Source organism: Juglans microcarpa x Juglans regia, chromosome 1S (assembly GCF_004785595.1).
Source record: "Juglans microcarpa x Juglans regia isolate MS1-56 chromosome 1S, Jm3101_v1.0, whole genome shotgun sequence".
Taxonomy (NCBI): Eukaryota; Viridiplantae; Streptophyta; class Magnoliopsida; order Fagales; family Juglandaceae; genus Juglans; species Juglans microcarpa x Juglans regia.
This window is the reverse complement of record NC_054595.1, coordinates 472,159-499,048: the sequence shown is the minus strand read 5'-3', so window position 1 is coordinate 499,048 and position 26,890 is coordinate 472,159. Positions and strand designations below refer to the sequence as shown.

The window sequence follows — 26,890 nt, the reverse complement described above, 5'->3', positions numbered from 1 at the left end:
TAATTAGAATGGTGTCTTCATAATTGAAAATTTTGGAAAATTTCCAATTTTAGGAATTATCCATTTAAATATGTTTGGGAATAATTAATTCATTTGATAATTTATAATGGAAAATATATTCATTTCATCAATAATTAATCAATCATTATAAAAACACACTAATTATTAATAGGACCCATAACTTTTTTAATTTTCATTAAAAACTAAAATCATATCATCCTATTTATACATCCAAATATATCTCACAATGATACACACTTTTTTAAATTTTATTCAAATATTTCAACACAAATTATTTTATTACTAATATTAACAGAATTATCAATGCTCCAAAAACCTAAACCAACCTTAACCTTTTTCATCCAACTGTTTTAAACAGACTTCTACCTAAAATGATTGGAAATCATGAAGGAATATTAATGTTAAGGGTGGCTCTATAGCCACACATTGGAATCGATGGTGGATTCCGACGGTGTTTTTATTTTTTATACAGTTTTTAATATTTTTTAAGAAATTTACAACATAATTAAAAAAAATTATTTAATTATTAAATTAAAAAAAATACTGTCCGAAATCTCCATCAGGAAGAGAAGCATTTCTCTAATGTTAATAAATAAGAAAATAATTTATACACAATATTTTTTATAATATTTTACATAATTATATTTTAAATAAAAAATATTTTTATAAAATATCTTATAAAAATAATATTATTTTATAAAATTTCTTCTTTTTATAATATTATTATATAATATATTATATCATTACTCAAATAAATAAGATATGACGTGACACGCGACGTACCAGACCCAAACTTTGTCACAGCTCAGAGGTTATGACTGGTCCTGCTTTGGTTTGGTTGTATTTTAAGCATTTTCTTTTTTGTCTAAACATTATAATTTTTTTAAATTTTAATATAAAATAAAATAAATAATTTAAATTTTTTTAAATTTTAAAATAATAATAATATTAAATATATATATATTCTAGTAATATTTTATTTAATTTTTAATTTTTTTCTCAATTCATCTAATTTTATTTACGAAAACAAAGAAGATATTTATAATCTCTGTCGAACTTTGACCTGGTTTATTTTAGGGCTTTATTGTTTTCATAATTATTTTCATTTCATTTCATCTTATCTACACGTTACAATCTTTTTAAATTTTCATATAAAATAAAATAAATAATTTAATTTTTTTAAATATCAAAATAAAAATAATATTAAAAAAATATATTCTAACAAAATATTTTATTCAACATTTAACTTTTATCTCATTTCATTTACTAAAAAAAATAGGTCTTAGACCTATTTAAATAATGAAATGAAATAAGATAATTTTAAATGAAAGATAAAAATTAAATAAAATATTATTTTTTAATATTATTATTATTTTAAAATTTAAAAATAATAAATTATTTATTATATTTTATATAAAAATTTAAAAAATTATAATAATAAAATCAATTAAGATAAGATAAAATTAAATAAAATACTTTCATTATCCAAAACGGATCCATTACGACTAAACGTGACAAAGAGAAGCGCGTGGACCAATGGACGCTTAGCAATTTGTCTTTCCTACCCTGCTCTTTCTATTGGTACGTTTCACCCACTCGCTATTTAGGCCTTATATTTCCACTTCTCCGAAATCTCTTTCGCTGATTGGTTGGTGCTGGCGAAAGTCTATCAGATTGGATCCTGGCTGCACGCCTCTTAACTTTACCAATTATTCGGAGTCACCGGGATTCCTTGTTAAAAATCTATGGGGAATTCAGTGTGACAAACAAAGACGACGTCGCTTCGTACTTCGGTCTGCAAAATAGTAAATAGTTGATCAGCGTGATTCTGAATCCTTCCTTCTGTCTCGCATCGCATCTGGTACAAGAATAATTTTCCAAAGGGTCAAATTGCAAACAGAGACTCGCGTAGATCCATTTTTCTGATCATCAATGGGTTTGTGGGAAGCCTTTCTCAATTGGCTCCGAAGGTTAGCTTTAGCTCCCCCCTCCCCTCTCTCCCTCTTGAAATCTTGATTTCCTTTTTCATCCCAAAAGTTACATTTTCATATTTTGTAGTATGAATATGAAGATTAGATCAGAGGTCGATGTTTCTTCGGAATCCCTGATTTGTATTGTGTAATGTGTTCCGACTGCAGGTTTTTCTTTTCGCGTAATGATAGCAACATCTCATAGATGTCTTTCTGGTTTTCTTCGTTATTTTTTTTTTGTCTCCAACTTCAAGAATCATAGTGGAAAATCATTCACTTATTCATATTGATTTTTTCCTATGTAACTTTCTAATGCTTTATTTGGTGATTGAGCAAGAGCATTATTAAAACGAAATATGATGAACCTGGGATTGTTGAATTATATTCAAATATTACTCTTGGGCTTTAGCTGCTCAGAAAATTATGTTTCCTAAATGACACAATGGATATTCGATAAAATATGAATGAAGCTATAGGTTTAGCGGTATTATACATCGGCAGTAGTAGACCACGATATTCATATGATTAGCGACTGCGAGAATTTTCTGATTAGCTCGGTTTCCAATCAATAAAGACAGTAATTGGTCTTGCCTTCTGAACATCCTATACAATTATTAACATCTGTATCTTCCTTTTTTCTCTCCCATTTTTTTTTTTCTAAAAAAAACTCCAGAATCCAACACGCCAAAAGTGCACCTTCCATTGCTCACTAAATTACTCATATGGCTTGTGACCTAACCATCCTTGCAGGGATACGCATCCCATCCATGAATTCTAAGTTGCCCCAATCAACCCATACAACACCATCTTATATACCCACCACCCAAGGATATTCTTTTTTGCTGATTTTCCAAGTCATACATTAAAAAACCCTTATCCCCAAGTAACCACCACTTTAAAGATGTGCAAACACCTCTCTTACGTATATGATAGTTAAACTCCTCCCAAACCACCCATAGGTAATCTTTGGAGCAAATAATTTTGCATGTTGACCTTAAATAGAAATCTTTGTCTTGCGGAGCATTTGGCTGCCATTTGAATTTGGTAATGTCTTATGACAAGAATATTTGGAATCTTAAAGTCTGCTATTAAATTTTTCTGAGTGACCTTGGTTGATCATTCGCTTAGAATGAGTGGGCTTACTCGATTGTTATGTGATTGCAGCCTCTTTTTCAAGCAGGAAATGGAGCTATCTTTGATAGGACTTCAGAATGCTGGAAAGACATCACTTGTAAATGTTGTCGCGGTACGTAATCATCATATTGAGCTTGTATTAGTATTACTACTTCTTGTATCTCGGGGTTTATTCATTGAAATTCTGATTGTTGGTGTTGCTTCTAGACTGGTGGATATAGTGAAGACATGATCCCTACGGTGAGTGGCCTTTTAAATGGAGTTGTGCCCTTTTTTAATTTTATGAGTGGAGGATATACCTTTGCCAAAAGCTTGTATTTCAGTCTCTTTCAGTCAATGCTATTTCATTCTCTTACAGTTATTTTCTTGTTGGTGGTTAAATGTTTCTACCAATGCTATTTGCAGGTAGGATTTAATATGAGGAAGGTGACAAAAGGAAATGTCACCATAAAGTTGTGGGATCTTGGAGGTCAACCTAGGTTCCGCAGTATGTGGGAGCGATATTGTCGTGCAGTTTCTGCTATTGTGTATGTACAAATTTTATTTCCATCTTAGTTGACTTGATATGTTGAATAAGATAATATTTGTTTTCAAATGCATACCTTATTTATGTTTCTTCCTTTTATTATGGCTTTGTATTTATGTCTGGTTTGGATATCCATGGATGCTTTCTTGTGCAGTTTTCTATCAAATCTCATACTAATAGAGAGGATTTTCAATATCAGTAAATAATTTTAGATTTTCAAATGTTTTACACCTTGTTAATAGGGATGACAATATGTGATACGACCTATGAATCTAACATGAAACTAGCGGGTTTGGGTTTGATATAAATGGGTTTGAGTCAAAATGGTTGACCAATTAAGAAACGATTAATAAACGGGCCCGCTTAACTCGAAATTAACCCACAATAACCTGTTTAAATTTTATTTCAAAATCACTTATAAACAAAAAATTATTTAAAAATTACAATTTTATTTTTGTTGGGTTGTAATAATGATATTTCTTAATATGCTTATGCTTTTATTGTTGAGATTGTAATTCTGGACTTATGCTCATATTTGTTATTGTTGGATTTGTAAATTGGTTTTATTATAGGTTAAAATCTAAAAAATTTTGTTATTTTTTTGTTAGTAAGTAGTCTTATTATTATTTTTTTAGATATTGTGACTACTAATAAATATAGATTTAAACTTTTATGTTAATTACGTCAAATGGGTTATGTATTGACTCATTTCGAATTAATTATTAAATGGGTCAAAATGGGTGACACAACATGACCCTTTATTTAAATGGATCATGTTAGGATTTGAAGGCCTGACCCGTTTATCTTAACGAGTCTTGCTCGGGTTGAGCCATATAGTCGAATGTCTATAACTTAACACGACTCGTACACAATCCACAAACTCGAATTGCCAACCCTACTTGTTGATATTCAAGTCTTTGTTTTATATAACGTGAAAATGCCATATTAGAGAATCCCTAGGGGTTGGCTCAAGTGGTAAAGACCTTGGTCTTGGTGATATGCTCCCTCCAAGTCTAAAGTTCGAATCTTCTTGGGTGCATACAATTTCTAGGGGCCATTGGACTAGGGGATTTTCTCCTTGAATTACTTGAGGTGCACTTGGGGGAAACTTTTTGCCAAAGGCCTGTGCACCCTTGAGATTAGTCAAGACGCTGTTTTCGGACACTCGGTCCAAACAAAAAAAGAAAGAAACTACCATATTAGAGTCTCAGAGGTAGTCTCCGCATAAATGCTTGTGATAATTTGGAGCTTAGCTTTATTAGACCTATTTCTCTTGGTAGCAATATACAGCAATAGATATTATGGAAGCTCATGATAATGTATAATTTCGAAACTAAAGTGGTATGGTGAAAACTTTATTAAGGGGACTTAATACATACAACCATGCATGCTTGCATATGTACAGTTATACATGCACACTTCCATTTATCTTGGGTAGTCTAGATTTGAGAAATTCTGGAGATTCTAAAAGTTCAATTGAAATAGATATTAGTACAGAACATTTAAATATAAGAAATTATGTCTTCTACATTATTGTTGAGTGGAGGGGATAAAATATCCTAGGCCCATAAAAGGTTTCCAAGCCCAGCCCAATATGAGGGGATTTATCAGGGAGGAAGAAAGAGAGAAGGAAGGAGGGGACAAAGAGTTCAGGAAGGAAAAGGGCGTCAGGAGGAAAAGTGGAGATGTGACGTAACGAAGAGAAGATGGGACATAAAGCAAGGAAGGAGCAAAGGATAAATGGGGGTTTTTCCAGATGACTTTGGGGGGGACTTCTTCGACTTCAACTTCTTCAACCTCACGAGAGGGACTCCAGTGATGGGATCTCCATCAGAAGATAGAGCTTAGATCTCCATTATACAGTGAGGAGGAGAGACCATGAGAGACTATAAAATACGCCCTCCAAATGACCCGTGGATGTAAGCCCAGTGCCGAATCACGTAAATCTGTGTGCCCGTCTCTTATTTCCCTGCATTTATTTATTGCTCACTACCATGTATGTATGCACCGATGCCATATAGCCACATCAAACCACCACCGAGGGCTCCACACTACACCGATCGAGGCCCGAATAGTCTCAATGGGCCAGGAATGACTCTTTCTCCCCTTCCAGCCTGTTGCGCTATTTTTAGGCGCTAACATTGAGCTTGTTAAATTTTTCATAGTTTAATGAATGTGCGCTTCTATTTCAATGCTTGTATGTATGAATGGATGCATTTATATTTTTTTTCTAAGAAAAAATAATAATAATAAGAAGAGCAAGTGTGTGCATTTGATTTGTCAAATTATAACCTTTTGTTTTTCTCCTTTCGGCTATGTATCAAATTGATATGAGATGTTACTGATTGAAATGCTCGGATTGTCTCCATCAAAGCTATGTTTATTAAAACTGATGAGAAATTGAGTCATTGTGTGATACTCAATACCAGTGGTCACCCAAATTTCTTGAAGCTGAGCTCTTTCCTTTTTGGAAGGAGAACTTTCCATGAATTACCTTGGTTTCACAAATTGTTGTTGTATGAATTGTTGTCTTCACCGGTCTAAGTTAGTATAGGATTGGTAGTCCCATGATAAGCAAAGTGTCTATCCAATTAATTCTTTAAGCATGAGATGGGATGGGTGCAATTACATGGAAGACACAAAAACTTTAGAAAATTCTGAGGTTTAGCAGTATTGTTTAGCAGAGTTTCTACAGGTTCTGAGCTATAGAAATCCAAATATTCCGTTTGGTTTGCTTGTCATTCTATATTTCCACCAACATATGTTGGCTATAATGCCTTGTGTTATTTAGTAAAGTTGCATTTGAGACTTTGCTTGTGTAATCTAAAATTTACCTCCAGGAAAATGTTTATTGATCATTAACCATGTTTTTTAATAAATCTCCGGTCAAATAAGTACTTTTAATGCCTTTTTGATCGAATAAGTAATAGACCAGTGGTGTTAGTTCTTAATTTTGTTATGACTGAAAAGTTTACAAGTTGCTATAACCTGATTGTTTCTGCAGCTATGTTGTTGATGCTGCTGATCCAGACAACGTGAGTATCTCAAGAAGCGAGCTGCATGATTTGCTGAGCAAATCCTCACTTAGTGGTATCCCGTTGCTAGTGCTGGGAAACAAGATTGACAAGCCGGGAGCTCTGTCTAAGCAGGCTTTGACTGATCAAATGTAAGACATTTTCTTTGTGATGGGAACTTGCTCAAGCAGTATTCCAAGATGAGCCACTTTTGGGGTTAATGTTGAGATGATACAATTTCCATATATTAGTTTTGGCTAAAGAATGAGGAAGAACATATAGTTTCATTACTAAAAATTGCATTGTGCTTTGCAGGGATCTCAAGTCAATTACTGATAGAGAAGTTTGTTGCTTCATGATCTCGTGCAAGAACTCGACAAACATCGATTCAGTAATTGATTGGCTTGTAAAGCATTCCAAATCGAAGAGCTGAGGTGGTTTTTTCTTTCTTTTTGGGTTTATTTTGGGGTTCTGTGTCATAATTTCTCTTTGGTGGTGGTTTTGTCTTTGATTGCTGATTGTTTTATTGCGGTATTTTCCTCTGAGATGTGTAAGCTACTATATATTTATTACATTTAGGCCAGCGTCCTGCCGAGCGAATCACGTACTGCATTGATTTTGCAGAAGGGAAGACGATAGGACAAGTTGTGAATGATAAACTAGAAGGGTGTGGTTGTAACTTCTCTACATAAATTCCATGACCCGCGTTCCTTTTGAGCTATTATTAATCAATTTTAATTTTTTACTGAAAGAATACCTTCTACAAAGAAAAGAGGCCGGGTTTAGAAAAGCAACGCTCACACTCACACTAAAACATGAGACCTAAATGTGTTTGCGGCAAAGGTTTTTCTCCTGAAAATGAGTTTGAGAAATAAAAGAATTTCATTAATCTATGCAGGGATGAGAATATACGGATCCAACGATTTGATACGTTCGGCTTTCATCTAGTTTGAAGTGGATATCTTTAATCTTCTTGCAGCCAATCGGTACTCATGAGCGAATCCCGTCTGAACATTTGGATTCACGCGTACATCATACTTATTTTGAGTTCCCTTGCGTATTAAACAAAAAGGGAAAAAACTTACTAAAAGATCAGTTCATACAAACAAGTCGGGAAGTGCAAACACCCAAAAATAAGATTACATGGGATGGTGCAAATCAAACCATTACGTAGGTTTTCACATACGAATACCAAACATTGGAATGATCCATTTCTCTCCGTACAAGTTCGGCCTGAACGGTTATTTCAACGGTGGGTAAGGAACATTCTGAGCATAGAAAAAGGGCCATAGATGGTGCCAATGACACAAGTGGCAATATTGGCAAGTGCAAAGGAGCGAGCTGTTAGCAGCTTAGGGTCCAGTGTCTGGGCCTAGTTGAGGGGCTCATGTTATGTAGTCTTTTTAGCATTTTAGCTTGTGTTCATAGATGGGCTAAGAGTGTGTCCTTGGGCCGTAGCGTTATAGTGCTTTTGTTAGTTGGCCCATGGCCCTTTACGCTTTTGGCTAGTTTCTATTTTCATGAAGTATATAGACGGCATGTGGTAGTCTATGGGGGATCATCTTGTGCCGCGAAATCTCTTATACTTGTTTGGTACTTTCATTTGGAGGAATTGGGGACTTCCAATATCCCAAAGCGTATGAATCCAGTAACATTTGGATCATCTCCTTCTCTGTTCATAGTTTTCTCTATTTTCCATTGTCATTCCGATTCGGTTTATCCAATCTGTGAGGTTCATAACATGAGCTAAAAGTGCATATTTGGCCACAACGAAGGCTATCACCATAGCCAACATGGAAAAAAAATAGTGAACTAGTATTGAGTCTTGAATAACCTAGTGAGCGATCTTGTGCTTCCTCCACAGCGGCGTAAGTAAGTGGATAAGAATCGCAAAACTGAAGAGCATCAAAGCAATGATATCCGTCATAACAAATGTTTGGAAAGCTGAACTTGTCGGCAGCACTACTTGGTCCTAGTGAGGCCTTTCACTCATGTAACCATCGGGCATGGTGAAATAAGCAGTGTATGTAACTGTTGCTCACTACAAAAAATTTGACCTTTTTCCACGAGTTTTTTTTCAAGACATACTATAGTGGCAAATACTTAACCGATGATATAAAAACTGTACGTGAAAAAAAAAAAACAAAAAACAAAAAAGAGAGACCTTGCAGCGAGATCACGTTCGGCGAGCAAAAATTTGTGGGAAAATAACTTTTTGCGGCGACAAAACGCAGAATCACTTATTGGTTTTTGCGGCGAGAAACTTCTGATATTTCGTGGCGAGGATTAACCGCCGCAAATAGTTGGCTATAAAAACTAGAGCTTTTTCCCCTGCTTTCCCTCTTCTCCAGCCCGATACTCTCTCTCCATTCTCTCGAGTTTTCTGATGCCCGTTCCTAAGCCAAGCCCGTTGCCATGCTGTCGCCACTGAAGGAAGTCGGTGAGTCTCTCAATCGTCCATCTCTCTTTCTCTCTCTTCTTCTGTCTCTCTCCGTTTCTCTCACTCTTGATTTTTCCCTAATTCTCTCTCTCAGTTTCGTCGCTCTGTGTGTGTGTGTGGGAGAACATTTTCAAACTTCTTGATTTTGGGCGCTGATGTTCAGGAACATGCTTTATCCTCTATTCATGATTTTGTGGTGGATCTGTGTAGCTTTAAATGTGGAACTTACCATTAGACTGATGGTTTATTAAACTTATTGTGAGTTCATCAGGTGCAGGGGATCTGTTTCTCATTTAGGTTTTGCGATTTTTGGTTAGTTTTTTGTATCCTCTCTGTATTCATTTTCTATGGATGCTTTCTCGTGCAGTTTTCTATCAAATCTCATACTAATACATAAAATTAGAGGTAGTCACTGCACTAAATGCTTGTGATAATTTGAAGCTTAGCTTTATATGACCTATTAATTCCCTTGGTAGCAGTATACAGTAATAGATATTATGGAAGCTCAGAATAATGTATAATATCGAAACTAAAATGCAGGTATGGCAAAAACTACTAAGGGGACTTAATACATACAATCATGCATGCTTGCAATTGTACAGTTATACATGCATGCTTCCATTTATCTTGAGCAATCTAGATATGAGAATTAATTCAGAAGATTCTAGAAGTTTGAACTGAAATAGCTATTAGAACAGAACATTTAAACATAAGAAATTATGTCTTCTTTGATATTGTTGAGCATGTTAAGTTTTTCATATATAGTTTAATGAATGTGCACTCCTATTCCAATGCTTGTATGTATGAATAGATGGGTTTCTATATTTTTTTTTCTAAGCAAAAAAAAAAAAAACAAAAGACAAGACGAAGAAGAAGACTAATTATATGCATCTGATTGTTTACAAGTATTTTTAATACCTTTTAGTTGGAATAAGTAATAGATCACCAGTGGTGTTAGTTCTTAATTTTGTTATGGCTTAAAAGTTTACTACAAGTCGCTAGAACCTGATTGTTTGATCTGCAGCTATGTTGTTGATGCTGCTGATCCAAACAATGTGAGTATCTCAAGAAGCGAGCTGCATGATTTGCTGAGCAAATCCTCACTTAGTGGTATCCCGTTGCTAGTGTTGGGAAACAAGATTGACAAGCCGGGAGCTCTGTCTAAGCAGGCTTTGACCGATCAAATGTAAGACATTTACTTTGTGATGGGAACTTTCTCAAGCAATATTCCAAGATGAGCCACTTTTGGGGTTAATGTTGAGATGATACAATTTCCATATATTAGTTTTGGCTAAAGAATGAGGAAGAACATATAGTTTCATTACTAAAAACTGCATTGTGCTTTGTAGGGATGTCAAGTCAATTACTAATAGAGGAAGCTTTAACTGAAATGTTTACAAAATTCCATGTTTCAAAATTAGAATATAATGTGTTAATTCACAAAAGCCAAAACTCCCAACCCTAGAAAACCTTACACCTGCAAATTCTTTCTCCACAAAACCAGCCAAAGTTCTGATAATTCTACACAAGTTGATAGAGGAAACCCTACAGCGAGAGAACCCTACGGAGAGAGAAAACCCTATGGCACCCAGACCTGTCGCCACCCTTCACCCACCCTAACCGGTGAGTGACACCTCACCACAGTCATAGACAAGGCCGACGGGCCCCGACAACTTCACTGAGGGCAGTTCGGCGTTGGTCCTCACTTTGACGACCTAGACTTTTGCAAGGTTCTCTCTCTATTGTCTCTTAGAGTGAGCCCGTGTGTAGTGGCACCTACTACCGACGGCTCCATTGGTCGTGCAGTCGACACAGAAAGAGTCGTCGGCTTTCGACGAGTTTGGTGGGAGTACTCCGACGTCAAGATCTGTTTGTCCTGTGAGCCCTATCCGCAGCTGGGCTTCGTAGTTCTTCAGTTATGTCCCTGTCACAGATCTCTCTTTAGATCTACCTTAGATCTACACCAAAGCATGTGCTCGTATCTTTGCATAAACTTTTGACAGGAATGAAGCTTGGGAAGCCCCTGCATCTAAAATCAAAGATTTGAACTTAATATGGGTCAATTGGTGCGTTTTGGGTGGAATCAAAGGCTTTTGAGTTTTTACCAGAAGCATGGAGGTCCTCATTAAAAATTGTGGTTTAGAGGTTTGTAGCTATGGGTCGTAGTGGGATAGGATGGTTGGTGACTACAGTCGAAGTAGTATTACAGGCAGGGAGAAATTCAGAATTCATAAAATATTTATGCGAAGGAAACAGGGCATTTGTGGCTCAATGATGCTCCAACGTGCATGGTAGGTATCTAACTGTCATCGAATATGGTGGAGAAGGCCTGCGGAGTGTTGTAGTCATTCCTTAAGGGTATGAAAGTTTGGGTTGGGAGAAGTTTGCTGTTGAATTATGTAGAGCCGTGGATATGTTTTTTTCCTTTCGTGCTGATGGATCAAGGAAGGAAAGCCAGAAGATGACATGTGATCATGAATATATTAACTTGGAGTTGAAACAAAAAGACCCAAGCACAACCGCAGTGGCGAGGCAATCATATGCAGCAGCTCTGAAGATGGGTCATACTTCAGTGACTCAGAATGAGGGGAACTGTGAAAGTGGCCCCCTTGTCGTGATGCATAATTCATTAAAGGAAATGGAAACTCAGCTTGTTGAGTTGAAGACAACGATCACTTTCTTGTCTACGAAAATAGACGTGCTTTCACCTGCAGGCAACATGGTCGTAAGAAACAAGCCTAAGATAGGCTTGAATCCTTTAAACTCAGATAAAGGAAAACAGAAAATCGGATTAACCATGTCCCTATAACCAAATCCAGGAGAGTGTGGGGGGTCAAAAGGAAAACCGGGTTATTTGAGGTGGGTTCTACGTCGGGTATCGGCGTAGAGACATTCGTAATGGAATGCCCTTCGACACAGGTGACACATGAAAGATCGATAGTCGGTGTTATACCTTTGGTCATGCTTCAGTGACTCAGAGTGAAGGGAACTGTGAAAGTGGCCCTTTTGTCGTGATGCATAATTCATTAAAGGAGATGGAAACTCAGCTTGTTGAGTTGAAGACAACGATCGCTTTCTTGTCTACGAAAATAGACTTGCTCTCACTTGCATGCAACATGGGTGTAAGAAATAAGTCTAAGATAGGCTTGAATCCTTTAAACTCAAATAAAGGAAAATGGAAAATCGGATTGGCTATGTCCCTATAACCAGATCCAGGAGAGTACGGCGGGTCAAAAGGAAAACCGGGTTATTTGAGGTGGGTTCTACGTCGGGTATCGGCGTAAAGACATCCGTAATGGAATGCCCTTCGACACAGGTGACACTTGAAAGATCGATAGTTGGTGTTACAACCTTGGTCAGTGTTCTGCTCGAAATAACTATGGCTCCCACTTTGAAGTTGAAAGAAAATGGTGTAATGCCGAGGTCTGAAGGAGATGTAGGGTATGTCGAAGTTGCACATAAAGGGTTGTTAGAGGTGAAGGAACTTGCTGCCAACCCAGAATCTCCAATGGTGACCATGACCTTACCATTAGAGAGAACCAATACAGTTGTTGAGGAGGTACGAGATTGAATATGAGTTCGTCGTTGGTGCATTGCGAGGATGAATGTTTAGGACCTAGTGTTCAGCTAAGAACTATGTCTGGGGAAGGTGTTGTTATCTCTTCCTCCATTAAACAATAAAGCTGGATCATCATCGGATTGGGTTTTGCAAAAGGTTAATGAGATACAGCAGTGTGTGGGGATTACTTGTGGAGGATTTGACGACCAATTCATAGCACTACTCACTGCGATTAAGGCAAGTCACTCGCTTGAAATAAAATCAAGATTTAAGAAGAGCAGGATGTTAAAGCGTCTTACTTGAACAATCGATTATGACACAAAGAGAGGTAGTACAAGTCGAGGGAGGACTAGAGGGAAGGCATAAAGCCTTCCTCGGTCCTCGTAGGATAGTAGGATAATTCGGGTGGAGTATTAAATGTGTGGGAGACAAAAGGTTGGGGTAGTTATAGTTACTTCCTTTGCTTTGGGAAGGCATGTTTTGTCCCAATAGGACTTGATGTACATTGGATAGATTTCTATTTTCTCCCTCTTTGGGCGATGTTAATTTAGGGACTCTCTATTATGGGCTAGATATTTTTTCTTGTATACACTCAGTGTACTTGGTTACGTCTATTGATATTAATATATTTTTACTTAAAAAATTACTGATAGAGAAGTTTGTTGGTTCATGATCTCATGCAAGAACTCGACAAACATTGATTCAGTAATTCCAAATCGAAGACCTGAGGTGGTTGTTTCTTTCTTTTTGGGTGTTTGTGTCAATTTCTCTTTGAAGCCGGTTTGTATTTGATTGCTGATTGTTTTATTGTGGTATTTTCCTCAGGAAAAATGCCACTTAGACCGATAAAATTGATCAATTGTGATTTTTATTTTTTTAACTTAATAGTTAACGAAGTGATTATTAGTAAATTGATTTTGTTTTTATTTTTTTAAATGTTTTAAAATATAAAAGAAATGGTTGAAATAAAAACAAAAATAAAAAATAAAAAAGTGCATTTGCACTTGTCGGTCAGCTTTCTCGGTTTGAAATGTTGGTCCCGATAGCATTATCCTTCCCTCAAAGTTAGAGATGTTGTATAAGCTACTGTATATTTATTGAGAAATGATACTTGCAGCCATGTGTGTATAAGTGTTGCACAATTAATTTAAAAAAAGTTAATAAATACTTACTCATATGAAAAAAAATTAATTTTTTAATAGTGAATTTTACTATTTTAAAATGATTGTATGTTATTTACATACTCTATAATTATATATAGTATTACTCATATTTATTAGTGCCTAATTGGAGACTTCGGCAGTGTTGTTTTTTTTTTCATTAAATATTTAATTTCTTTCTGTTAACAAAAACAAATGACCTCAGCTCAAATAACACGTACAAACAATTTTATGAAAGACTCCTAGTCCACGAAGCAATTTATAAGTGCTTGCCTATTATAATGGCACGTTTCTATTTTAATAAGACTCCGAGTCCTGGGGACGCCAAGTCACACACAACTGCATAAATACTTTTTTACCCATTTATTACGTAAGTCTATTTCAAGTTTTTTTAATTTTTTTTATCATTTTCTTTTAAATATTTTTTTAACATTCTTAATTATTAAAAAAAAATTAAAAAATATAACTTTACTAATTCTTACTTCTTTAATCATTAAGTAAAATAAAAAATTTTAAAAAATCAAATAAAAAAAATAGTAAATGAGTTGTAAAAGAATAGTAACCCTATCATTATTTCTTTTAGAAATGCTCCTCCGATCCAGCAGTACATGCCTGTGAATATATATATATATATATATTCTATTCTATCACCCCTATCTAGGCCTTTATTTGATGAGAGACATTATTCATCATCATCACACACTTTATATATTTTAATTTTAATTTAATTTTATTCTTATTAAACTAATTGGGTTGTTCTACTTTTTATTTATACACTATGTATTTGTTATAGGAAAAAGGGAAAAAAATAAAAGAGAAGCTAACTAAATAGTAAGAATGGTTTGGATTCAGAGATGAGTTGAGATGGATTGAGATAGTTTGTGAATAGTAGAATAAAAATTGAATTATTTATTATATTTTATGTAAAAATTTGATAAAGTTGTTTTGAGATTTGAAAAAGTTGAATTGTTTATTATATTTTGTGTGGGAATTTGAAAAAATTATAATGATGAGATGAGATGAGATAATTTGAGGTGGGTTGAGATTGATTTTGAATGCAAATGAGGCTTAATCTTAGCTAAATTTTGACTATGTCTAGCTCGCAATTAGTGCTGACTAATCAAGGTTTTTATGTACTCTTCCTCCTCCAGCATTTAAAATTGGTTTGCATTTTTTGTGAGAGGTAGAAGTTCTTCATATTTGAACTAATAGTGGAATATGATTGGTATTATTTTTTTAATATATAAGCTTTAGTTCAAGGAACAGTAAATCATGCTATATTATCATATTAGCTGTTATCTATTTAAGTTCTATGCCACTCTCGAAAATAGGAAGAGGGCGTTGCCAGAGTCAGAAAACTCTATGCTTAGTTCTATGTATACACAAGTGTCTGCAACGACACTTTCGTCACTATGTTTGTTGCCTCATTTAGTTCAGCTTTCCCTTACAGACATCTTTAATGGGAATGGACTCAAGAACTCACTAAAATGCCTACTTTACAAATCTTCTAAATAACGACGACTTTTTTATAGAATCTACAAATGAGATAAATAAACAACAACTATCTCTACCTTGAGTTGAGGTTATTGAGGTTGAACCTTGTAGATGAAAATCACAACAATAACAATTTTAGTAACGAGGAAGATTTGATGCTTGTGGAGGGTTGGCTTGAATTTTTCTTAGATGCGGTGCAAGAAAAAGATCAAAAGCACATGATGTTATGGAAAATAATTCATAAATACTTTGAGGAAAACAACAATTTTGATTTTATATGTAACTACACATCTCTAATGAATTAGTGGTTAATGATTCAACAAGCGGTAAATAAGTTTTGTGGTTACTTGGCACAAGTTGAAATAATGGATCAAAGTGGTTTGAGCAAGACAATGTATGTTTTTTACCTTTTCTGCACAAGTTGAAGGAATGGATCAAAGTGGTTTGAGCGAGACAAGGTATGTTTTTCACCTTTTCTTTTATGATTCAATAGTTTCATGCCAAATGTATGTTTTGTTTAATTTGATATACTTTTTTATATATATAGATATAGAAAGGTATTATTTTTTTTTTCATGCCAAGAGTATATTTACTTAATTATATAAACTGAGGTCTACGGTGCTTTATTCATGTAGATTGGCAAGACAAATGTCATATACCGAGAAATATAAAAGAAAATTTTCAACTTTAATCATTGTTGGCACGTGTTGAGATCTATCCAAAGTGGGTGAAATATATGAAGATAGTGAAACCAAAGAAAAAACCATTGCCAAATTCAAATACTCGACTCCAAATTCAATAAATTTAGGTAAAGATGAGGATTTTCCAAGCAGCATCCTCAAATTTGGATCGACCAATAGGCCGTAAATGTGAAAAAGAGAAACGAAAGAAAAAAGAAAGAATGGAATCAGATTCTCTCATAGTACTAGATGAGATAAATGAAGATAGAGTAAAATCTTACTTATGCAAGAAGTGCGTGATTATGACAAACAGATATTTTGTCTTAGACACAAGGAAGTGTGTATTCAGAAAGAGAGGATGCTAATTGATAAGGAGAAGGTACTGATTGAAGAAAAGAAAGAAAAAGAAAGAATTATAACGATTAATACAATTTCCATACCTCCAATACTAAAAGAATACTATCTTCAACTACAAATAGAAATCCTTGCAAGTTGTGTTAGGAGAAATTAGTTGTAATGTATTCTATGGAGTAACGTTTATTTGATGTTTGTTGGCTTGTTTTTCTTGTGGAGTAAAACTAATTTTATTTTATGTTTTGAACCATACATTGTATTTGATATTTTAGGAGTCTTTTATGTTTTTTGGCTTGTTTAACTCCAACAATTGTTGATGTTTTAGAAGTCTTTTATCTTCAATGACAAATGGATGAATACATTCATACATGATAGTGCAATGAAAGATTAATAGAACCATACATGATAAAAATATTACGCGGCACTATATGATTGCCATAAGTGTTCGACAAGGTCTACTTGAAGTTAACAATGGATTTTTCTATCTCTAGCAGCATGATGGAATTGAATAAATTCACTAAATTTAGGTGTAGGGTCATTTGACTCTAGATCATGTGTGCTTTCTGCTAACTATTCATATTTTAACTCTTCATATCTGTTGTTAGCCCGTTCATTTTTAATGATCATATTATGTAAAATTATGCATTCCATCATAATATCATTGAGTGTTTCAATGTGAAAAAATTATACAAGTCCGCAAACTATAGCAAATTGTGCTTAAAACACATCAAAAGCACGCTCCTGGCTCCACATCCTTCCTTGCAGACTCTTGGACTACAGTAAAGTTTTTTTCTTGTTTTCTTGGCGAGCTGAGATGGTTTTAACAAATGTTGCCTATTGCGGATAAATGTCACTGTAAAATAGTAATTTATTGCATAGTTATGACCATTAATTGTGTAATTGACAGCCAGAGTACGACATTGAGTAAGGTCAGGAAATATAAATGATCTATCAAGCACATTTATATTATTATGAGACCCAGGTAATCCAAGAAAATCATGTCAAATCCATAGATTGTAAGAAGCTATTGCTTCTAGAAAAATTGTTAGTTCATGGATATGACCAGAGTAAATACCATGCCAAGCAGTTGGACAATTCTTCTACTTCCAGTGCATACAATCGATTCTCCCTAACAAAAATAGAAATCCACGTTTCTCACTAATTGCGAGCAATCTAGCAATGTCATTATTGTTGGGTTTCTTAAGTACTCTCAGAAAAAATTGAAACAACTGCTTTGACAAAAAAATTTAGGTTTCTTAATGCGGTAGTCTCTCCAATCTTCAACTACTCATTCACAAAATCAGTCGTGACACCAAATGCAAGCATCCTTAGAGCAGTTGTAATCTTTTGAAGGGAAGAAAAATCCAGCCTCCTAGAACCATCTCGTCTTTGGAAGTAATAAGGTTCGTGAGCTTCTATCGCGGCTTGGATATGAAAATATAGAGAACGACTCATTCGAAAGTATTTATGAGGATATATTAGAGGATTAACAAAATAGTTACGAAAAAGATTTTGGTGGGCTTGCAATCGATTGTGCTTGATTAATCTACGTGATTTTTTAGAAGAACTACGTAAGCTTGATCATTCTTCTTCTAGAACAAGTTGTCTCATTATCTCAAATTTTTCGTCAGAATCTGAATCGATAAGTATTATTTTGTGAAAAAACAAGCGATCGATTGGAAGAAAATGAAAAAAAAAAGGTTTCACAAAGAAACTTGAGTTGAAGTGAATAAAATTGTTGAGGAAATGTTATGTTTTATAGTGGAGAAATACCAGCCGTTGGAAAAATATATCCGTTGGAAAAATATGACCGTTGGAAATATATATCTATCAGAAGAATATGATTGTTGTAAAAAAAGACCGTTAAGAAATTATATCCGTTAGAATGATATGAACGTTAGAAAATTAATATGCATCTTTTTAATAACGAATAAATATTTCAATTACCATTAGAATTAAAATAAATGAAAATACCAAAATCAATATTTTAATATAATAGTGATAGGTTTAGAGAGTTTGTTATTTTGTATTGTTGAAAAATGGCTAACTAAATTTGAAAAAAGTAATGATATCCGTACACTTCCTTTACTATTGTTTTAGTACCCAATTATTTTTTCTCTTTTTGATATTTGAATGTTAATTAAAAATCTTAGAATATGAATTTCTTGCATAATCTATAAAAAAGTAAATTTAATAAACTAACGTAATCATGTAATTTAATTAAAATAAATTCAATTTTATAAAAATTGACTCAAAAAAGAAAGGAAGGCCAATTTTTATAAAATGGAATTTATTTTTAATTAAATTACATGTGGTCAATTGAATTTATTTTGTTTCAAATTATGCAAGAAGATCATTTTTTTAGTTTTTTAATTCAAATTTAAAGAGTAAAAGGAAAAAAAAAAAAAAAAAAAAACTGAACGATAATGTGTAAGATATCATTATCTATTTTTAAGTAACTTTCTAAGAGTATTCACATCCAATGTTTCAAGGCACACTTTTCCTATAATTTAAGGTTTATTTTATAGTTTTGATCAAAATATCCTATATCCCAATCCCTATTTTAGAGAAAAGATTTAGGAGATGAATTGTGATTCTCCAAATATAAAGAATCACTATTTATCTCCTAAATCATTTTTTATCAATATTTTATTCTTTTTAATATATAAAATAAATTTTTCTTCCAATCATCTACACTTTCTCATACTCATATTTGTTATAATTTTAAATAATAATTTTAAAAATAATTTAATTAATTATGAAATTTTAAAAAAATTATCATATCCACAAAAAATAATTTAAATTTTTGTTTAAAATATTCATCCAAGTAAGAATTCAAAATATAAGAAAAAATATTAAGTAGTTAAATTTGTAAATGGAAGTGAAAGAAAAAAGTAATATAGAAATATTATTTTAATAGAATAGAAAAAAAATAGGGAATGAAATATATGAAGTTTTTAAAAGATGAATAAAATTTAGAATTTTTTTAAAAAATGTATTTTTTAATTAAATTATAAAAAATTTGATAGGAAATATGATGAGAAAGCTATAAAGGCAACATTGTTGTTTTCTACAGCAGATGTCAACTGAGAGCAGTCCCATCCGGTTCTACATCTCTCTCTCATCCTCATAATTTAGAGATTATTTTAGGGTTTTGGAGAAAAACCATCTCCATCCCAATCTTCATTTTGCGGTTTGTTTATACGGTCTTTACAGTCGTTCCCCATATATGGGGAACTACTGTACATCTGCATCTCCACTTGGTTCTTCTTCGTCCCGCGAAAATCCTCTCCATCAGTTGGCCCCTCCCTCGCAACACTAACGAACGCAATACATAGCTCCATTGACAATTTTTGTGAGTTTTTTACTTCGGTTTCTTCAAAATCAAAACCGTTTCCCTCTTCCCTCATTTTCCCATATTTTCTTGGAATATCTCTCTTCTTCTATGTTTCTCTCTTCCCATTTTTCTTCCTCTCGATGCCATGATCAATGTAAGCATACTGATGGAGAGCAACTCTGTCTCTAGTGAGGCGATGTCTTCACTGTTTGGCTACCGAGAAAGTTATGGCTCACTTTCACTGATTTGCATTTTGTTTTGATTTTTGTCACTCGGATTCAGTTTATGATTTTGGACTTTGTTAGAGGAAACCGCTTCTCATTTTTATTCTTGCGTTGCTATTGATTTCTTTGTATTATTTTAGCTCTCTTCGCTGTTTGGTTGCCGATAAACACTATGGAATCGTCTACTATTTGATTTGTAATTTTTTTCGGTAGTCACTCTCGTTTAAATTGAGGTTTTGGACTTTGTTGAGGAAACCGATTCTCATTTTTATGACATGCATTGCCATTGATTTCTCTGTATTATTTTGGCTCTCTCTAGTTGTTTGGCTGCCGATAAAGTTATGAAAAATTAATTTCTGTTTTTTTAATTACTCTGTTTCTTTCATTGTTGTGTTGACTGTTGGCTGTGTTGACTGTTGAAATGCCGAGAATTTCAAGAAAAAAATCACTCAGATTTTAGGGGTTTTTGGTTTTGAGAAAAATTTGGTAGAGTTTGTGGTTATGGAATGTGTGAGGTTTTTGGTTTTGAAAAGATTTTGGTAGAGTTTGTGGTTATGGAATTTGTGAGGTTATTGGTTTTGAGGAGGATTTGGTGGATGAAGTGGTTATGGAATTTGTGGAGTTATTAGTTTTGAGACCATTTTGGTGGAGTTTGTGGTTATGGAATGTGATTTATCATTATTTATAGTTATCCATTCATTACCGTTGTATATAAGACAAAAAATATTACCGTTTGAGAGAAGATAAAAAAGTTACTTTTGAAAAAAAGACAAAAAAATTACCGTTGAGGTAGGAGTTGAAGATGTTATCGTTGGAGGTAAGAGTTCAAAATGTTACAGTTAGAAAATGTACATATTAAAAAAAAATTACTATTTTTATAATACGGATTTCGGTTTGAAAAATAATACTATATTCGATAGTCAAAATCGTATAAGTATTTTAGAGAATGTGATATTTGAAAAGAAGATAATAAGATAAAAGAGTTAGTAATTAAGATTATAAATAGAAGTGAGAAAAAAATAATAAAGAAAGAATATAAAAATATTATTTAATAGAATAGAGATATGAATGAAGAATAAGACGTAGAAAATTTTTGAAAAATAAATAAAATTTAAAAAAAAAATTAAAAAATATATTTTTTAGTTAAATTATAAGAAAAATTATGGAAACCAATGGAATGCTCTAACTGAGTTACTAACTTACTCGTCCCATTCTCGTCCCACGATTCTATCTTTCTCAGTTCTCAGTTGCTGTGCGACCGCTTCCACCATGGAAGCTGTGCAAGGTCCTCCTCTACTTCCCGCTCCCATATTTGAACCGGACACCCAGAAAATCAAACGGAAGCTTGTACAGAAGGGTGTGCTACCAACCCCCAGAATCATCCACATCTTGCGCAAGAAGCAAATCCAGAAAAACAACCGCAAACTGAATCCTCTTTCCCAGAAATCCCAAGCCACCCCACCCCTCTCCGACTCCCAGAAACAAGCCCTCGCCGAAGATTCCCACTTCCAAACCCTCAAAAACGAGTACAAGGACTTCACCAAGGCGGTAAAGGCAGAGACGGGTGTGAAGACCAGGACTTTGATGGTCGGGAAGCCGTGGGAGAGTCTGGAGAGAGCTGGGATTAGAGAGATTTCCAGTGAGAGTAGGGAGTACTGTGGAGAGAAGCTCAAGAGGGAGAAACTGAGTGAACTGAGGGAATTGTTTGAAGAGCGAAAGCGTGAGGCTTTGCGGTGGGTTTTGGATGAGGATGTGCTCGTAAAAGAAGAGTGGTTGGATGGTGAAAAGGGAGTGTGGGAACCTTCAAAACGGAGGCGCAGTGAGGCTGAGGAGGTTAAGTTTCTCGTTGACAGGTTTGTATTTAAGATTTTTAAATCCTTCCGTTTGGGGGGGGGGGGGGGGGGTGGGGAATGAATTGAATTAGCATTACGGAATTTATGTGATTGGTCTTGTTTATAAATTGGTTGGATTTTTTTTAATGAGGGTAATGAATTATTTGTGGTGTAGGCTAAGTGCTAGGGAGATTACGATGAGGGACTGGAAGTTTTCCAGGATCATGAAACAGTCAGAATTGCAGTTCACTGAGTCTCAGTTGCTTAACGTTCTTGAAGGGCTTGGGAATAAGGGCCAGTGGAAGCAAGCGTTATCTGTTGTGGAATGGGTGAACAATGATAAGGAACATAGACGTTATAAGAGTAGGTAATTTTTATTTTTTGTTTGGTTTTAATGCATTCGTATGTGAAGAATCAAAACTTTTAGAATTGAATTAGACAAGTTTTGGTGAAAAAATCGGTTGGGCATAACTTTTCGTCCTATAAATAAATTTGGTTGTCTTTGTAGGTTTGTTTACACCAAACTCTTGGCAGTTCTTGGGAAGACACGGCAGCCCCATGCAGCTCTTCGTATTTTCAATCTGATGCGTGTAATAGTCAACCCACTTTATTGGTTTTATGCATTGTGTTTCTTTCTGTATGTTTGTTTGATGTTAGTGGATGGATTCTTACTACTAAGTGATTCAGGGAGATGGCCGTTTGTATCCTGACATGGCTGCATATCGCAGCATCGCTGTTACACTTGGTCAAGCTGGTCTTGTGAAAGAACTGATAAGCATTATGGAATGCATGAGACTGAAACCTTCTAAAACAGTAAAAGCTGGGCGTAAGAACTGGGAGCCAACCCTTGAACCTGATATGGTTATATATAATGCGGTAAGATAGCATAAATATGTGACTTTTAATTCCTGACTGACATTAATCTGCATAATGATGATGCAACTTGTTCTCTTGTGAATTGTTGGCTAGGTCTTGAATGCTTGCGTTTCATCGCGCCAGTGGAAGGGTGTATCTTGGGTATTTGAGCAGTTGAGAATGAGTGGTCTAAAACCTAATGGAGCTACCTATGGACTTGCAATGGAGGTAGTTATGAATCATGGCTTACATTGGTATGAAATGTTTTGGGCATTGTCTGTGTATGTTGGAAACCTACTAAAGAAGTATATTTTTGTTTTAAAGGCAGAAAGCATCAGAAGTAGAACTAACGTCAAAAGACCTTTCTTGTGATTGAAAATTCGTGTGCTATCATCTTTTGGCAGATGTGGTGTTAATGATTTGTTTTGTGATGTAAGAATGATATTGCAGCTTTGCAGTTGTGCAATATCTGGAGGAATGTAGGCATTTGTCAAAATATACGAGGATTTTTCTGTTCCCTTTATTTGATAAACATAATAAGACTATTAAATTAGATTTCAATCCTTTAGAGTTGCTTATAAATTGTATATTTTACTTATAAAAAAAAAGAATTGCTTATAAATTGTAGTGGAACTGAGTGAGTGGTCATCTGAATTTAGGAAAAAGTATTGCAGATGCCTGACGTTTGTCCTCAAATTATAAATGCATTCATGTCTTACAAGGGGTGTTTGTTGAAAGGTCATGTTGCAATCTGAAAAGTATGGCCTTGTCCATGAGTACTTCAGGAAGATGAAGAAAACTGGGGAAACTCCAAAAGCACTAACATACAAAGGTGATTTCAGCTATTCCTTTTCTATAATCAGGTTTGGTGTTTGGTGGCTCATACAATTTTGACATCCGACTTCCAGTTCTTGTTAGAGCTTTTTGGGAGGAAGGTAAAGTCAATGAAGCTGTGGACGCAGTCAGGCATATGGAACAAAGGGGAGTGGTTGGAGCAGCTAGTGTATACTATGAGCTAGCTTGCTGCCTTTGCAACAGTGGAAGGTGGCAAGATGCTATGGTTGAGGTAAGTTTCTTTATTGGTAGACTTTGGACCTGTTGTGACTGGATTTAATGTGGTCTATTTTTTTTATTGGTACTGGGTGTCCGGGAATAGCGTCCCGACTAATCTTGGGGGTGCATAGGTTCTCGGCAAAGAGTTTCCTGCAAGTGCACTTCGGGTAATTCAATGGAAAAATCTCCCAGTCTGATGGTCCCTAGAGATTGTTTGCACCCAATGAGATTTGAACCTTTAGGCCTGGTTTGTTTTCATAAATCATCTCATTTTATCTCATCATTACAACTTTTTCAAATTTCCAAACAAAATATAATAAACAATTCAACTTTTTCAAATCCCAAAACAAAAATAATATTAAAAAATAATATTATAATAATATTCATCTTATCTCATTTGTGTAACCAAATGAGGCCTTAATGTGGTCTATTTTAATAATTTCTTATGTTTTTGTTGATAAAACTCATTTGACCGTAATTCTGCATAGTCTCGTTAAAACTCATTTAACAAAGCTTTCCCTTTTCTTTTAATTTGGTTTGATTTATGCCACTATCAACTGGGAGGGGCTACATTTGTACAAGATATTTTTTGTTAATTTTTGTTTATTGAACATTTCTGTTAGGTAGCTTTGTTAAATTTAGTTTATTGATATAATGTTATAATAATTTGTAAGTACATGTCCAATCTTAATGCTGGTTGTCTTGCCTGATCCATCAGTAACTCCCTCTGACACCGTCTTGTCATATGATTGCTCTATTCACAGCTGCTGTGAATTGTTCAACAATTCTGATCCTCGCACGTTCCTTTGGACTTTTGAAGTTGTGCTTACTGTTTTTGACTGGATTCCCCTTTTGAAATAATTCTTGTTTCTCTCTCTTTCAACTTCCAAAAAAATGGGGAGAAGGGTTAAATTTTTATGTTAATCCTCCTGCAAATTACATGAAATTTCCTCGCTCCACACCACTGTTATATTAATCAATATTATGATTTTCACACTATCTATGAGAAGATGCAAAAAGGCACCTGCACCTTCTTAACAAGTTTCTTTGTTTTTGGCTTGAGATATGGAACGGTGTTGTAGATCTATGCATTTTAAACATCATTCAAATGACTTTTGTTACAGATTTTGATGGTTGAATGTTTCTGATTTATGCTTGACCTGTATTCTTATTTCTATTGAAGAATGCTTCTCTTATGTGTAAAAAATGCCTGCAGGTTGATAAGATGAAAAAACTATCTCGTACTAGACCTTTGGAGGTTACTTTTACCGGCATGATAATGTCTTCCATGGGTGGTGGGCATATTGCTGATTGTATATCTATTTTTGAACGCATGAAAGCCCATTGTGTGCCTAACATAGGTACCATAAACACCATGTTGAAAGTTTACGGTAGGAGTGATATGTTTTCTAAAGCTAAAGAGTTGTTTGAAGATGTTAAGAGAGCTAACTCTGATTCTTACGCATCCCAAAATGGGGATGATACTGCACCTATCCCAGATGAGTACACATATAGCTCAATGCTTGAGGCATCTTCTAGTGCGATGCAATGGGAATATTTTGAGTACGTGTATCGGGAGATGACTCTCTCTGGGTACCAGCTAGATCAAACTAAACATGCATTACTATTTGTGGAAGCATCAAGAGCTGGGAAGGTAAATTTACTCCATCACATCCTGCTTAAATTTGCAGCTGATTTTAATCCCCTTGCCAATGTTTGTTATGCTGGAACTCTTCAGTTTTTCTTGTTAAATCTCAAGTCACCTTGCCAGAGATGCCACGATTACTAAAAGATGATTTTTTCCCTCTTTTTCATGTAATTGTTCATCTGTTCTTAGTACTTGCATTTTTACAATTTAAGCTTATGAGCTCAAATATGGGTGGATAAATAAATAACTTAGCACCTGTCATTTCTGATGCAGTGGTATCTGCTTGAGCATGCATTTGACACTATTTTGGAAGCTGGAGAAGTTCCTCACCCTCTATTCTTTACTGAAATGTTTGTTCAAGCTACAGCTCAATGTAGTTATGAGAGAGCTGTCACGCTGGTCAACACCATGGCTTATGCTCCATTTCAAGTCAGTGAAAGGCAGTGGACAGACCTTTTTAAGAATAATGGGGACAGGATTAGCGAGGAAAGTTTAGTGAAACTGTTGGAAGCTCTTGGTAATTGTGAAGTAGCTGCAGAGGCCACTGTCTCAAACTTGTTAAAATGTTTGCACTCTCTGTGTGGTTCTGGCACATCGAGAGCCTTCTTAAGTTCCAATGCATTGGGAAATGCGGCCTCAGAGAAATCATCCTTGTATGGCTGTAAGGGTAGATTTGATGGTTGTATTGGAGCAGATATGCCAAGCTCTTCTAGAAGCATGATGGATGAAAACCTTAACCCTGGCAAGGACACCCTTGTTAAAGATGGTGATGTCACGTTAGATACACAACCTGTTAATCATGCTACCACTAACGGAGAGGTGGATGCTGATTCAGAGGCAATCTCTGGTACTCCAAATCAAGCTTGTGGCACAGATAGAAAAACCAACCTTGTCTCCATAGGAAAGGGTTTTAATGATGATGTAACATCTGGTAGTGATGCGCCTAACAAGCTTGCAACTTTCTTTATTAATGAACACACAAATGATCATAATGGGTTGCAACTTGAAACGCTAATGGACAGGGTTGATTCTCAAAGCTCTAACCTGCCCACAGCAGACGAAGTACTGGAATCCTGGAAGGAAAGCAGGAAGAAGGATGGGATATTCTTCCCCTTTCAACTTGGCCGGAAATGAGTTAAAAGTCTCATTGTTTGTTGGACATCAGTTATAGGAGACATCGTTACATGGCTAATAGATAGGTCAATTAGCTGATTTGATGTTCAACGTTGGCAGATTTTTGTTAGGGACAATTTATAGCCATTACCGTCGCTGATGGCTTCTCGCTGGCACTAAATGGCCTGTAAGGGTAGTGGAAAGCTGTATCTTAGTTTATGTCCAAATTTGTTTGTATTCCTGTATATATTCAGCTAACACTCCGTCCGAAACAGTTTCTACAAGGGAAAATAAGAAAAAGGAATATGCGTTTCACTACCTTTTTGGCATTTTGTGAATTTTGAGCTGTACAAAATTACGAGGATTGTTACAGCAAGATGAGAATTGGAAATTTTTACACTTGCATAGATTTTTATTTTATTTTTATTTTTTGATGTCGGGGAACCTCTTCAAGGCAGAGACCTTCGGATTTATTC

At 34.8% G+C, this 26,890-nt stretch overlaps 2 protein-coding genes across 2 annotated transcripts; both read left to right on the top strand.

Moving 5' to 3' along the window:
• Window positions 1-1,791: 1,791 nt before the first annotated feature.
• LOC121245920 (ADP-ribosylation factor-like protein 8a) lies at window positions 1,792-7,389 on the top strand. The gene is made up of 6 exons (XM_041143833.1): window positions 1,792-1,991; window positions 3,156-3,237; window positions 3,333-3,365; window positions 3,531-3,652; window positions 6,656-6,817; window positions 6,981-7,389. Exons 1-6 carry the CDS (start codon window positions 1,954-1,956, stop codon window positions 7,096-7,098), a joined length of 555 nt encoding a protein of 184 aa, XP_040999767.1. The 5' UTR covers window positions 1,792-1,953; the 3' UTR covers window positions 7,099-7,389.
• A 12,020-nt stretch (window positions 7,390-19,409) lies between these two features.
• On the top strand, window positions 19,410-26,732 carry LOC121245919 (pentatricopeptide repeat-containing protein At5g67570, chloroplastic). The gene is made up of 10 exons (XM_041143832.1): window positions 19,410-19,443; window positions 21,113-21,766; window positions 21,921-22,112; window positions 22,254-22,335; window positions 22,433-22,621; window positions 22,715-22,828; window positions 23,339-23,432; window positions 23,509-23,666; window positions 24,870-25,307; window positions 25,575-26,732. Exons 2-10 carry the CDS (start codon window positions 21,183-21,185, stop codon window positions 26,433-26,435), a joined length of 2,712 nt encoding a protein of 903 aa, XP_040999766.1. The 5' UTR covers window positions 19,410-19,443; window positions 21,113-21,182; the 3' UTR covers window positions 26,436-26,732.
• Window positions 26,733-26,890: the final 158 nt, after the last annotated feature.